This window comes from Silurus meridionalis, chromosome 17 (assembly GCF_014805685.1).
Source record: "Silurus meridionalis isolate SWU-2019-XX chromosome 17, ASM1480568v1, whole genome shotgun sequence".
Taxonomy (NCBI): Eukaryota; Metazoa; Chordata; class Actinopteri; order Siluriformes; family Siluridae; genus Silurus; species Silurus meridionalis.
This window is the reverse complement of record NC_060900.1, coordinates 25,328,666-25,342,733: the sequence shown is the minus strand read 5'-3', so window position 1 is coordinate 25,342,733 and position 14,068 is coordinate 25,328,666. Positions and strand designations below refer to the sequence as shown.

At 39.0% G+C, this 14,068-nt stretch overlaps 1 protein-coding gene across 2 annotated transcripts in view; it reads left to right on the top strand.

The window, feature by feature from the left end:
* The window catches only part of trabd2b (TraB domain containing 2B), a 66,509-nt gene that overhangs the window by 52,216 nt on the left and 225 nt on the right, over positions 1-14,068 (top strand). For both annotated transcript variants that reach the window (XM_046870260.1, XM_046870261.1), the window contains 3 exons: positions 7,316-7,406; positions 9,717-9,950; positions 11,635-14,068. The exon at positions 11,635-14,068 is cut by the window's right edge. In XM_046870260.1, the coding sequence (XP_046726216.1) occupies positions 7,316-7,406; positions 9,717-9,950; positions 11,635-11,899 (590 nt within the window). In that variant the 3' untranslated portion in view covers positions 11,900-14,068. The remainder of the gene's footprint in view (positions 1-7,315; positions 7,407-9,716; positions 9,951-11,634) is intronic.

The following is a 14,068-nucleotide window of genomic DNA, read 5'->3' as shown; positions in this document are numbered from 1 at the left end:
ATGAGTTGGAGTGGAAGAGCTCCTGCTATAGAGCTGTGAACCTGAACCATACTAAACTTCTTTTTGGATGATTTTTTTCAATGCTGTCTGGCCTGCTCACCTCATCTACATCAGTACCTGACTTTACTAACACCCTTGTAGCTGAATCTCCAGAAATCTCCGCAAAATCTAATCTAACATCTTCTTTAGAACTAAATCGAAAAAAAACAAAAAAGGTCTAAATGTGAGATGAGATGTTCAAACAGCACCTACCAATCTTATGCTCAGGTGTGCACAAACTATATATGCCATACACCGATCAGGTTTAATATTATGACATTATAACATTATGATCGGTGAAGTAATGTAACATAATGTAATGAAATAACACTGATTATCTCCTCATCATGGCACCTGTTAGTGGGTGAACTTTTTTCCTCAAAGTTCACGTGTTAGAAGCAGGAAAAATGGGCAGTTGAGCGAGTTTGACGAGGGCCACATTGTGATGGCTAGACGACTGGGTCAGAGCTTGGTTTTTGGTTTTTTTGAAGCAGGGAATGTTGGAGACTTATTCCAGGTGAAAGGAACCAACTTGGCTACCATTCCATACTTACAACAAGACGATGAGCCGAATCGCTTGTTGTTATTTAGAGGGCTATCACACCTATTGAACTGCACTAGGATGAACTGAATTGCGAGAAAGAAATCTCCAACTAATGTAGAACATCTTTTACAAGTTTTTCAAGTGGCATAGCAAAGTATTTCTGCTGAATGTTTGGAGGAAAAAACTGTCTGGTAAAGAATTAGCTGGTAAATCTGGCTATGTAATATCATAAGATTGTGATTAATTAAAAAAAAAAACGTGATGTCAGCTTTTATTGTAGAAATCTTTTCCGTCAATAAAAATCCAGTGACGCACACACATGCACACACACACACACACACACACACACACACACACACACACACACACACACATAAACAGATTACATAAAGAAAAACAATCCTAAATGTCAATACAAATGTCAAGGCAATCAGAGCAATCCTGCTTTCATCTGATACAAATAAAAAATTGGATGGGTGGCTGTGGCTGGAAAATACGCTGATGTGTTCCGGAGTTCCCGTACGCCTCATTGCCATTTTACTTTCTTTTTTCTGACTCTGTAATTTTCAATTGCCCTGATTAGACATTTTCGGTCATCGCCTCCAGTTCATTTGCACTGATGCTCTGAGTTTGGTGCATGTCTATGTGTAATTGCAGTTTGCACCGCAGATCTGATTGAACTCAGCGTGTGCATCAAAAAAATAAAATTCACATACAAAAGCAGTAATAAAAGAATGTACTTTGTAGTAGAATTATAGTCGAATGTTTTGGAATTTTGTTCCTTATAAATGAAAGTTTATCCCTAATGAGAGAACCAGTGGAGACTGTGGCAAGCAAAAACTTCCTGAGATGGCATTAGGAAGAAACCTTGAGAGGAACCAGACTCAAAAGGGAACCCCTTCTCATCCTCTACACCTAATATCCTTAAATTCAGCCTGTGGACCTGAGCCATTGTTGAAGACTGCTGACGTTATTTACAGTTCAAATCCGTTCTTAAAGTTCTTGAAATAACTCAACAATGGTGCTTGAACCCCTGACCTGCTGATCAGAAACCCACTGACCTTGTCACCAAATGTTAGTGATGGACTGGGATACTTTCTGGGAAATTTGTTTTATCCTCTTGAAGAACCTGGCTCATCAAGTGAGGAAATTAATATATAGGGCAAATGCCCCTCCCTGTCTGTTATATAAAATGAAAAGAAAATTATTGAGCACATATATGGACTTGTTTTGGGAATGTGTTTGGATAATGTTCTTCTGGTCCTCTATTCGAGATGTGCTTTCAGAAATTTTGAAGATTCAGCTCTAAAAGTAGACATTGCTTTTTATACTACTTGACCTATAATCTGCTCTTAATAATGTGGATAGAATCACTGACCTCACCAAAACTATATAAACAAAAGCACTGACTCTTCCAGCCATATGTGTCTCCTCTGCAAACTGGTACCACAAAGGCAAACAATTGTATGGATGCATTTGGTAGCATGAAATTTTTCCTTTACTTGTACTAGGAAACCCAAACTTGTTCCAGCTCCATGAAGATGCGGTTTACATGGGTTGGATAGAAGATTTCCTGCTATAAAGGTCTGAGTTCAACTCTTTAAAATACCTTTGGGATTCATTATTCATGCTGACTGCACCCTTGACCTCCTTATCTCACCTACATCAGTACCTGACTTTACTTAACCCCTTCTGGCTAAATGAATCTCTAAAAGCACACACTAAAATCTAGTGGAACATCTTCTTAGAAGAGTGAAGGTTATTATAACAGTAAATAGGAACTCGGTGTGGAATGGTATATTCAGAAAGCATCTTATGGCCAGGTGTCCACAAACTTTTGTCCATATAATGTAGAGTTTCTCCCAAAAGTAAGTACACCCCTCACATTTCAGCAATTATTTTAGTATCTCTTCTCAAGGGACAATACTATAAAATGAAACTTGGATATACTTTAGAATAGCAATTGTGCAGCCTGTTTAGCAGTACAGATTTACTGTCCTCTAAAAAATAACTCAACATACAGCCATCATTGTCTAAATAGCTGGCAACAAAAGTGAGTACACCCAAAGTGATAACAGCTGTACGTCGTGTAACCGTGCAAAGCCACATGTCCTATTCATCATGTTCATGTTTTTGTCTGCTTGACAGAACCACACAAATTTGTGTATCTTGTATGAGAGCATTTAAAATGTGGTGCTTTGAGTACAATTCTTTTATACTGACCACTGGATGTTCAACATGGACCTCATGGCAAAGACTCTCTGAGGATTTGAGAATTAGAATTGTTGTTCTCCACAAAGATGCCGAGGATACAAGAAGATCGGTAACACCCCGAAATTGAGTTACAGTACAGTGGTCAGGATCATACAGAGGTTTTCCAAGACAGGTTCCACTCGGAACAGACCTCACAAGGGTCCATCAGAGAAGTCGAGTCCTCGTGTTGAGCTTCAGGTGCAGGAGCTGATTTTAAAAAAAAAAGAAACGCATGAGTCCTGCCAGCATTGCTTTAGAGGTTGCAGGTCCTCTTGTTAGTCTGCAGAACAGCAGAAAGCTCTGCTCGAGATTATCTAAATGAGAAGGAAAGTAGCTTCCCATCCGGAAGGTTTTTTTTTTCACAAAGCGGTTAATGCACTAATGTTCTGTAGAGCATGTTTGGCTTTTGGTCTGAGTCCAGGCGAGAAGAAAGTGAACAGGACACAAATACTAGGCGATGCTTCCCAGACTTACACAAACACACAGATAAGGGAGCACTCGGTGGAAATGTGGTTTCAGTTTATGTTCCTCACTAATAGAGGGAATGTTTCCTGAAGCGATGCAACAGGTTCTACTGATGGTTCAGCTCCAAAATCTAGAATAAATCTGACCATTTGTAGTATTGGGCCTGTGTTTCCTTCAGAGTGTGTCTGAGAATCTGTGTGTGTGTGTGAGAGAGAGAGAGAGAGAGAGAGAGAGAGAGAGAGAGATTTACATTTACATTATTTTTCAGACACCCTTATCCAGAGAGAGTTGAGGGTTAAGGGCACTGGTCAAGGTCCAATGGTAGCAGTTTGGTGGAGCTGGGATTTAAATTCATGATCTTCCAATCTGCAGTTAAATACCACAATCGCTAAGCTACAGAGAGAAAGTGAGGGTGAATTCCATGTGTCTTGGCCAAACAGGGCCCTTTTTTCTTAAATTTCCTTCTTTAAATTCATCTTGTGCCTCAAAACGTTTCTCAAAATACCTTCATTTCACCATATAAATTCCACTCCACACAAAACCCCTCCACGTAGCTCTATAGTCATTAGGACATGTATAGAGCAGCTGTGTCACTCTGTAATGAGCTAGAACTACCTGTGTAATCAACACACATGGACTTCCAGCCAATCACAATCCAGTATCACTACAAGCCGAACTGCGGTTCCCATGGTGACCGGCACCATGTGACTGTGCAGAGTTTAATTAGGTGTAGCACGGGTATGTCTATTGGTGTTGTATAGAGGTATATAGCAGAAACACACACACTTTGGGCTTCAGATCAGTCACACACACACACACACACACACACACACACACACACACACACACACACGCACGCACACACACATTGGTCTGACATAAAACCTGTTCATTAACAAGATGCCGTGAACGTGAGTCATCAGGAGACCCTGAGGAACATGAGGCGCTCACAGGTTGAAGTCGGAGCAGGTGTATGACATTAAAGTAATGATACGATCGAAAAATTATTTTTAATCATCATCATCCTCCTCATGGGCTGTTTAAACGTGGTGAATTCTCAGTCTCTATACTGGGAACACTAGAAATGAAGTAGGAGTATAACTTGAATTTTTGTACACCAGTTCATCATAGGGCATGGCACACACACACACACACACACACACACACACACACACACACACACACACACACACACACACAGAGAAATACGCATAGTCGCACACATGCTCACTCTCACACACACAGCACATGATTATTGAAATCAGGCTTGTCTAATAAACTCTAAGCTACAATAAATTTATGCTGTGACTGTGTGTAAATCAAAACACACATGCACACACACACAGATACACACACACACACGCCTTTTATTAGCTTTTCGCCTTTCCTTTGTGTGGTTGTTTTTTTTTTTTTCAGAACATCCGCTGGAATTTCCTGCACAAGCCACAGAGAGACGACATTTTGTGCAAATCATAGCACACACACACACACACACACACACACACACACACACACACACACACACACACACAAAGTCTGTCTGACTGGTATTGGGGGCAAAAGGTTTGCCAGTTTGAGTATGCTAGCATGTCTAGCAGCAGGATTAAAGTGTACTAGCATTGCGGTTAGTTTGCAGTTATTAGCTTTCAGTCATCATTATATTTGTTTTACACACACAGCCGCTTCCTGATTTGAGACACACACACACACACACACACACACACACACACACACACACACACACACACATACACACACACACACACACTCCCCAAAGTCTCACTAACATACACTCAATTAAACACACACACACACACACACACACACATGACCTCAAACACACAGACATACAGACACACACGGACATACAGACACACACAAACACACACATTCACAAACATACATTCACTTAAACACTCACACACACACACACACACACTCACACATACTCTATATTGCCAAAAGGACACCTGGTCATTAGTATGGTATGTGATTTTTGAGAATTGCATTCCACATTTAGTCCCAATTTGCTCTAATAATTCCCTTTACTCTTCTGGGAAGATGTTCCACTAGATTTTGGAGTGTGCTTATGGATATTTTTGTTCATTGGCCACAAGGGTGTTAGTCCTGTTAAAGTCAGGTGTTCAGCAGGGTTGAGATCAGAGCTCTATAACAGGCCCCTCCAAACCATGTAAAACATATGTTCATGGAGCTGGCTTTGTGCACAGGGAAATTGTCATGCTGGAACAGGTTTGAGTTTCCAAGTTCAAGTGAACACAAAATTATTATGTTGCAACCTACACAATTGTGTACTTCCAGCTTTGTGGTAACAATTTCAAGAAGAACCACATATGGTATTCAAGGTCAGGTTTCCAATACTTTTGTCCATTTTGTGTACATTTACCCACATACATGTATATGCACACACACACACACACACACACACACACACACACACACACACACACACACACACACACACAGGTATAAGTATGTAATAATGAACATGGACATGGTGAGTGACAGAGGGAACAGAAGGCATTTGTGCTGATCCACTATACATTTCATCACTCTTTCCATCTCTCTCTCTCCATCTCTCTCTCCATCTCTCTCTCTCTCTCTCTCCATCTCTCCCTCCCTTTCTGTCTCTCGTGAACATGTAGCGTGTACAATATGTAGCAAATAGTTTTATAAGTGAAAAGATCTCCATGTTTGTGTGTGCCTGAGAAATCTTTTCCTTATTGAGCTGCTGTGTAATGCCGTTATGTTACATGTGGACAGTGTCTCCTTTAGAGCTACACTCCGACCTCCTTAAACTTCTACATGAACACACTACGAGCGTCCGAGCAGAGCTGAAGTGCTCGGGTTCTGCTGTTTAGGGAGTTCATTCTTCTCGCCGTGCTGCTGTGCGAGAAACACTGACGCTGCCAGTCTCTGGTGCAGATCCGATCAGGATGCGGATCAATGGGCCGCTTGATTCAGTGTGGCGTACGGGCTCGAGAGCGGCGTGTCTGATCGCTCTGTCTGATCTGAGCGACACCCCTGAGTCGGAGGGGCTCCTCTTCACACTCGAGTCTTTGAACTCAGGTGGAGCAGAAAGGGTCGAAGAGTAATGAGGAGGAGAAAGGACGTATGAAAAGAGACAGGACGGTGGATTTTCAGCGTGCCGTTATTAGCGGTTATTGCCAGGATGAGTGACACACTGGATTATCTGGGAGTGTCGGGAAAAGAAAACGCCTTTCATCGTGTGTGTGTGTGTGTGTGTGTGTGTGTGTGTGTGTGTGTGCGTGTTTGATGTAAACGCAAAGGAATCCTATTTTTTTCTCTTCCAAAAAAATATTTTATCAAATATTCGATCGCAACCCAGGATGCACACGTTGCCGTCAAAAGTTTCGGGACACCCGACTTTTCCAGCCACACATTTCTCAGACAGATTAAAATCCACAGCTCCTGAGAAGAGACTTATCGGTTTGTGTGTGTGTCCACCAGCATGCGCCAAAATCTTCACAAATGTCCACAAGCCTAGTCCAAAATCTGGTGCAACATCTTCCCAGAAGAATGGAGGGAATTATAAGGACAAATTGGGACTAAATGTGGAATGCGATGCTTTAAAACCACATACCATACTTATGACTATATGTCCACAAACTTTTGGTTTACATGGGTTGGAGTGGAAGATAGAACTCTAATATAGAACTCTAATACTATCGAACCTTTTGGGAAGAATTTGAACACTGACTGTACCCCAGGCCTTCTCACTTCACTTATATCAGTACCTGAGCACCTTTGTGGCTCAGTGAACAAATCCACAAGTTCTAGTGGAACATCTAAGAGAATTAGAGATTATTATAACAACAAATGAGGACTCTATGTGGAATGGGATATTCAAAAAGGAGCAATCTTGTGGTCATGTGTCCACCAACTTTTGTCCATATAGTGTATGTAAACCTGGTTGATTCTTCCTCATGCCATCGTTTGTTTCTTGACTTTTTTTCTATGTTATTGTGGTTTCAGGTCACTTCCTGGGCAACCACAGTGTCCTTGATATCCTGCGCCAGGAGGGGTATGAGGTGGAGCACACACCGGCTCAGGAGCCTGCTACACCGTGAGTCATTTTCTCTCTTTCTTTCTTTCTTTCTTTCTTTCTTTCTTTCTTTCTTTCTTTCTTTCTTTCTTTCTTTCTTTCTTTCTTTCTTTCTTTCTCTCGCTCTATATACTTTCCATGAATGTGGAATTCTCCTTAAAACTAATGGTGAACATCTACTTGTTTTATCCATCCATATCCTTTCTCACACTCGCTTTCCCACCATCTCTCCCCCAATTATCCGGGGCACACACATAATAACTCTGAGCGGATTTCAATAACACCTTGGACGGAGCATCGTAATAAACTGACTCGGCTAGAGAAAACTGGTCCGATCGACACGTCACAGTCCACCGCACTGATGTGCCCCAGCACGCTGTAACTCACTCCGCAGGCACTAGGCATACAGTGTGCAAATTACAAACAGAGCTACACTCTGCCTTTGATTCCCCCCAGTTACCCGTGACAATGAGCCGGCCCACCGCTTTGCCAACTCCAATGGTACACTGCACTCACCTATTCATCTTAGGGCGAGGTTCAATGTGGGAGCAAAGATGCGAGGCGGGTCCAGTGTAGTCTCTCTGGTGTAGGATAAAGTATGTGAGGAGAGACAGGAAGGAAGTGAGAGGGGAAGAGTAAAAAAGAAGATACACATCACAACAGCAGGATTTTATCACATGGAATAATCATTTATATATGAAGCTGGAGTGAGTGGATGAATGGGAGAGTGAGAGAATAAGTAAAATAAAATGAGTGAGTAAATAAGAAAATGTGTGGGTAATTGAATAAGGGAATGAGGGAATGAGTAATTGAGTATAAGTGAGCGAGTGAACAAAATGAGAGAATGGGCGAGTAAGTGAATAAGAGAAAGTGAACAAGTCAATAAATGTGTGAATTGATTGAGTGAATGAGAGAGTGAGTGAATAAGTGAGTGAGTAAATGAGTGAGTCAATCAGTGAGTAATTGAATATTGAGTGAATGAGTAAAGTGAATGAGTAAATGATTGAATGAGAAATGGGTGAGTGAAGAAGTAAATTAGTGAATAAATGAGTGAATATTGAGTGAAGGAGTGAGTGAGTGAATACGTGAGTAAAGGAGTAAATAAGTGAATGAATAAGTGAAAAAGAAAGTGAGTGAAGAAGCGAGTAAAGGAGTGATTGAATGAGTAAATGAGTGAATGAGAAATGGGTGAATGAGGGAGTCAATGAGTAAGTAAATAAGCAAAGGATTGTATATTGAGTGAAAGAGTAAATGAGTGAATAAGTGAGTAATGAAGTAAGTGAAGGAGTGAATGAATGAGAAATAGGTAAGTGAAGGAGTAAATAAGTGAATAAATAACTGAAGGAGTACATGAGTGAAAGAGTAAATGAACGAGTGAATTAATAAATGAATAAATGAGTGAATAAATGAGTGAATAAATGAGTGGAGGAGTAAGTGAGTGAAGAAGTGAGAGAAAGAGTAAATGAATGAGTGAATAAATGAGTGAATAAATGAGTGGAGGAGTAAGTGATTAAATAAGTGAGTGAAAGAGTAAATGAAGGAGTGAAGGAGTAAATCTGACAGAAAGAGTGAAGAGGGATAATTGAGTAAGTATTTGAATAAATGAGTGAGTGAATAAATGTTTATAAATTGTGTGAGTGAGTGAATGAGTTTTTTTATAGAGGATTTTATAAACATTTTATTTAATTTTAACAGAACATCTATAACAGTTGGAGTATTTTTCTTTTTTCAGGATTAAGTGGGGAAAAACATCTTCCCTCTATATGTATCAGGGACAAAACCATTGACTCTCCCTCACTGTTCAGATAACTCAACTTATTTAAGAAGAAGTTTTTTATTGCCTGTAACATTGTAAACGAGAGGATTAGGGAGATCGTGGATTTTCCAAAAATAAAGAAAGAAACTTGATGGGGAAAGAAAAACACTGACATAATGAGATTTGATGAAGAGGAACATGAGGCTTTATCTACATCTACATCATTAGAGTGATGAAGAACCAGCTGTTCAGGGAAAGGAGGGTGTGACTGATCAGAACTCCCACGCTGGTGGTTAAAGGCTCATTTCGACACTTCGTAAATTCTTTATGTGCTCGAGGAATGTGTGTGTGTGTGTGTGTGTGTGTGTGTGTGTGTGTGTGTGAGAGAGAGAGAGAGAGAGAGCACATGTACTGATATTAGACTGTGAAGGAATTCACTAACACACACATACCCAACACACACAGAGCACACTCTCTAGATTGTTTCCAAGTCTTTAAAGTGACACCTGATATTGTCCAGCCACCATTAACCCCTTGTACCTTCCTGTCTCCCTGTTCTCATGGTACGATCCCAGAACCTGGCCAGAGATAGAAGGAACCACTGTGACGGAGAGTGGGGGAGGTCCGGAGCCAGTCACCGAGGACACGGTACAACCTATGGAGGTAGACGAGAATTTTCCCCACCTGCTGGAGCCAGACAGTCTGAGTCAGCTGGAGGAGTTCGGAAGACACCAGCGCCCCCGGAAGGCCCAGAGGCCTCACAGCAGGCAGAGGCTCTTCAGCGACCTGTGGGTTCGAATCGGATACAGGTAATCTGAGATAATGAGCAAAAGATTACCAGCATATATATATATATATATATATATATATATATATATATATATATATATATATATATATATATATATATATATACTTTATATAAAGACTTTTTTTTTTGTAAATGTGTGGAATATAGATTTTACCTCCACATTGTTTCAACCTCTATGATTTTTGATTTTCACAAATTTTTATTAATAATAGGAAAATTAATCAAATTCAGACTACGGTGTTCAGCAAAATATGTTAAGAATAAAATAATAATAATAATAATAACCTAAAAACAAGAAAGTACCACATTTTAAAATGTTTCTTCTTTACATGAGAATCGATTAAATGTAAAAAAAAAGACAAATATTTAAAATACAATCATTTTAATAACTATTTAATTAAATTAATTTGTATTTATATAGCGTCTTTAACAATGCACATTGTCTTGAAGCAGCGTAAAAACGGAAATAAAACAATGTATTCGTTTATTAATTATAATTATATGTTTATCCCTAATGAGCGAGCCAGTGGTGACTGTGCTAAAGAAAAACTCCCCGAGATGATATCTTGAGAGGAACAAGACTCAAAGGAAACCAGTCCTGGTGGCACTGAATGATCATTTATTATAGTTCCATTAAATGTCAAACTATGAATACAAAAACTATCCAAAACTATCAAACTATCAAATGTCATTGTCTTGTCATGATAAAACATTGTCTTAGCAAATGTATAGGGTTGCTTCTAAGGTTGTATGTGGTGTCTAGGTGTCTAGGGTCAGGACTTGAACCAGGGTTGACTGCATTAGAACTGGGGTCTCTAGCACTTTGTCTCCTTTTTGACGGAGAGGTCAGAAAATCCATTAGGTTTTATTAACAAATGTCCAAAAAGTACAAAAACAGCAAAAATAGTATTCCACATACTCAGATCCACCAAAAAAATACAACCTAAAAGCAGAGCAAGAATCAGTCCACAACATTGATGGAACAAAACGAAGATTTACACAGGGCATCTTGGGAAAAGGCAGTAGACACAGGAAAACCAACATGGAAAACAGACCACACAAATTTAATAATCAAGCAACAAACTATCACTAAATGGAAACTTAAGTAAACACAGGAGTAATAAGATACAGGTGGAAACAATAGAGCTAAAGCGGGATTTAGGGGCAAAATGGCGACATCTAGTGGGGAAAATAGGAAACAGAAGGAAAGAAATGCACAATAAAAAGGACACCAAGTTGTTTTTTAAAGAGTTTATTTAACTTTAAATAAAATGTCGTGCTTCTTAGAACACATTAACAACATCAGGTAAGATTCCTTTTGTACTTTCAGAGTGCTGACTTTTGGTACAAGAGCAACATTACAGGTGAAATTGTAAATGTAACAATTTCAGGCTATTAGCTATCAATAGCTAGGTCAGTTTAACTCCTTAAAATTCCACGATTATTTTTATTTTAGGGCATATGACTGCTATAAAATACCTGTGTGATATTTCTACATGAAATTTTCATAAGTGGAATGACTAGATTGCAAGGTATTTGATTGCTACTCAGAAGGTCGTAAGTTTAAATCCCTATTGCTAGGCCCTTGAGAAAGTTTTAATTGTGTGTAAAGAAAACGTCATTTGGTGTCTTTTACTATGTAATAACGATAGTAAAATAATCTATTGTCTGTTTCCTTGCAGCACGACTTCACTTCCGAACATACACAGAGCCGATAACTATGTGACGACGTCGCTAAATCTGCTGGACGATCAGCAGAGAAGACGATCATCACTCGGCGATCGCCAAGAGACTCCTCCCCCAGGCAGAGCTACCGGATTAGCCACGCCCACACATGGATATTACACACTGTCTACAATGCTGGCGTGCCTTCTAACACAAGTGCTGCTGCGCTTACGTGTTGACCACAAGAGGGAGCCAAAAAGACACAGAACCATTATAAACTAAAGACAGGTGTTTCTGTGACTATATGGAGTGCAATTATGTTTATATATATATATATATATATATATATATATATATATATATATATATATATATATATATATAACGACATCAGCAGCAAAAAACAATAGTAAATGCTCATTTGAAATGAAGTGACAATTTGTAGCGGTCACATGATGCATTTGAAGTGATCCGATTGGCCGATTCGGATATGGAATTAGAAACACCAGTTACAAACTACCACATACCAGAGTCCATTTGTCATTTATTCTCTTTATACTTAAATAATTTTGATAATTTATAGTATTGCCTTTAGCGAGATATGTTCGAGTTCCCTGTAATTAAACTGAGCTAAGTCCAAAAATGTACTAATTATAACTCGTAGTGCCTCGAACGAAACAAACTTCAAGTGCCTCAAAGTTGGGGTTTGGTGAAATGCTGCTCTATAAAAACATCACCTTCCTTCGACAGAAAATATAAATGCCTTAGACTAAGATCATTAACGACAAAGAAGATGGCGAAGTCAGGAATAAAATACTCGTGCGTCATGCTGTTAGAGGAAAATTACCCTTGATAAAGCGATGTAATGAAGTGGTGTTAATGTTACCACACACAAAGTGGATTATTTACCATTAATAGCACATCCTGAATTGTTTAATTCCTTCAACACCACAGCAATTTGTCTGGAACTGTACATTTTAACCCAATTTCTAATGATACACATAAAAAAAAGCTCATGTTCCAGAGAAAATGCAATCTTTACCTCTGACTGTGACGATACACTGATACTTGAAACTTCTTCCATAAACGTTACATCAGTGGCTCCTTGGAGAACTCTTTACCAGTTGTAAGAACGTTGAGAAGTTAGGTGTTAGAAAAAGATGCCACCAGGATGGTGTGTCGATCGGAAACATGCAGAACCACATGGCATCTAAAATATCAAATAAGAAAACACAGACAAATCTCACGAATCAGTAGAACAATTAACATCATGCGCATATTTTTACATAATAATTACATTCACCCACATTTAACTAATTCAACACGTTAATCAGGAGAGTTTAATAAATTCCAGATGCTAAGAAGCAAAGGAACACGGGTCTAATAAAAACAGGCTTTAGAGCGACCATAAATCTGAGCAATACAACCTTATATAACATACAAAAAAAAAGAAACACAAATAACAAACTTATGGCATGTTGGAGCCTCCAAACACAGGCTACGTATAGCACTGGCTGCAGCTGTGACTTCCCAGCTCTTCACCAGTCTTCAACTTCGACTGGTCATGTGGGAATTCCCAACACATGCCTGTAAACCTAAAATCTGCTGCTAGTATAGAAAAGCTTTTGATCAATCAGAATCCAGAATTTGGCAGCGAGATGATAAAATGAAAATGAAATGTTTCACGTCTAAAAAACATCAAACAGCAATGATGATAATAATAATAATAATGATAATAATAATAATAATACATTAATAACTGACAAGAGTTCACACCCTTATGCTTTGTACAATTTGTTCATAAAGAAATGTTGTATATTTATTTTGTAAAGAGTATATTTTCATGCATTTGTCAAATATTGAACAATAAAAAACGAATAAAATCTGGAGGGAAATGTGCATCATGTGATCCATATTTTTAATGGAATGACTGTAGGTCCTGTGTTTAAATGGAAGTATCCATCCAGTGATCCTTCTTCTTTCCAGATCCATCCTGATGCCCTGTTTCTGGATGTTGCTGCAGCTGAGGAAGGTTCCTTATAAACAGTCTAAAGATCCATGATGTTACTATGGAAGGTTCAACTCAAGAATTATGAAGATGGATTTGGATTATATTTAATAGAATCAGTCTGCAAAAATGATTTGAGATAATGATGCACTCGAGTGTCCATCAGTGAACAGCTGATAACCTAAACAATAATGTAACTCTAATAAAAGGTTATTCGGTGTCACCCAGGGAAAGATGGGTTCCCTTTTGAGACTGGTTTCTCTCAAAGATTTCTCCTCACCACCGTTGCCACTGGCTCGCTTATCAGAAAAAATGAATAGAGAAAATTTTATGATTGCTAAAATGTTATGTTTATAATCTAATTAATTTTATAAAGCTGCTTTGGGACAAAAAGATGAGCGTTCCTTTAGAAGTACAAAAAAGTCTTTTACATGTACATGATA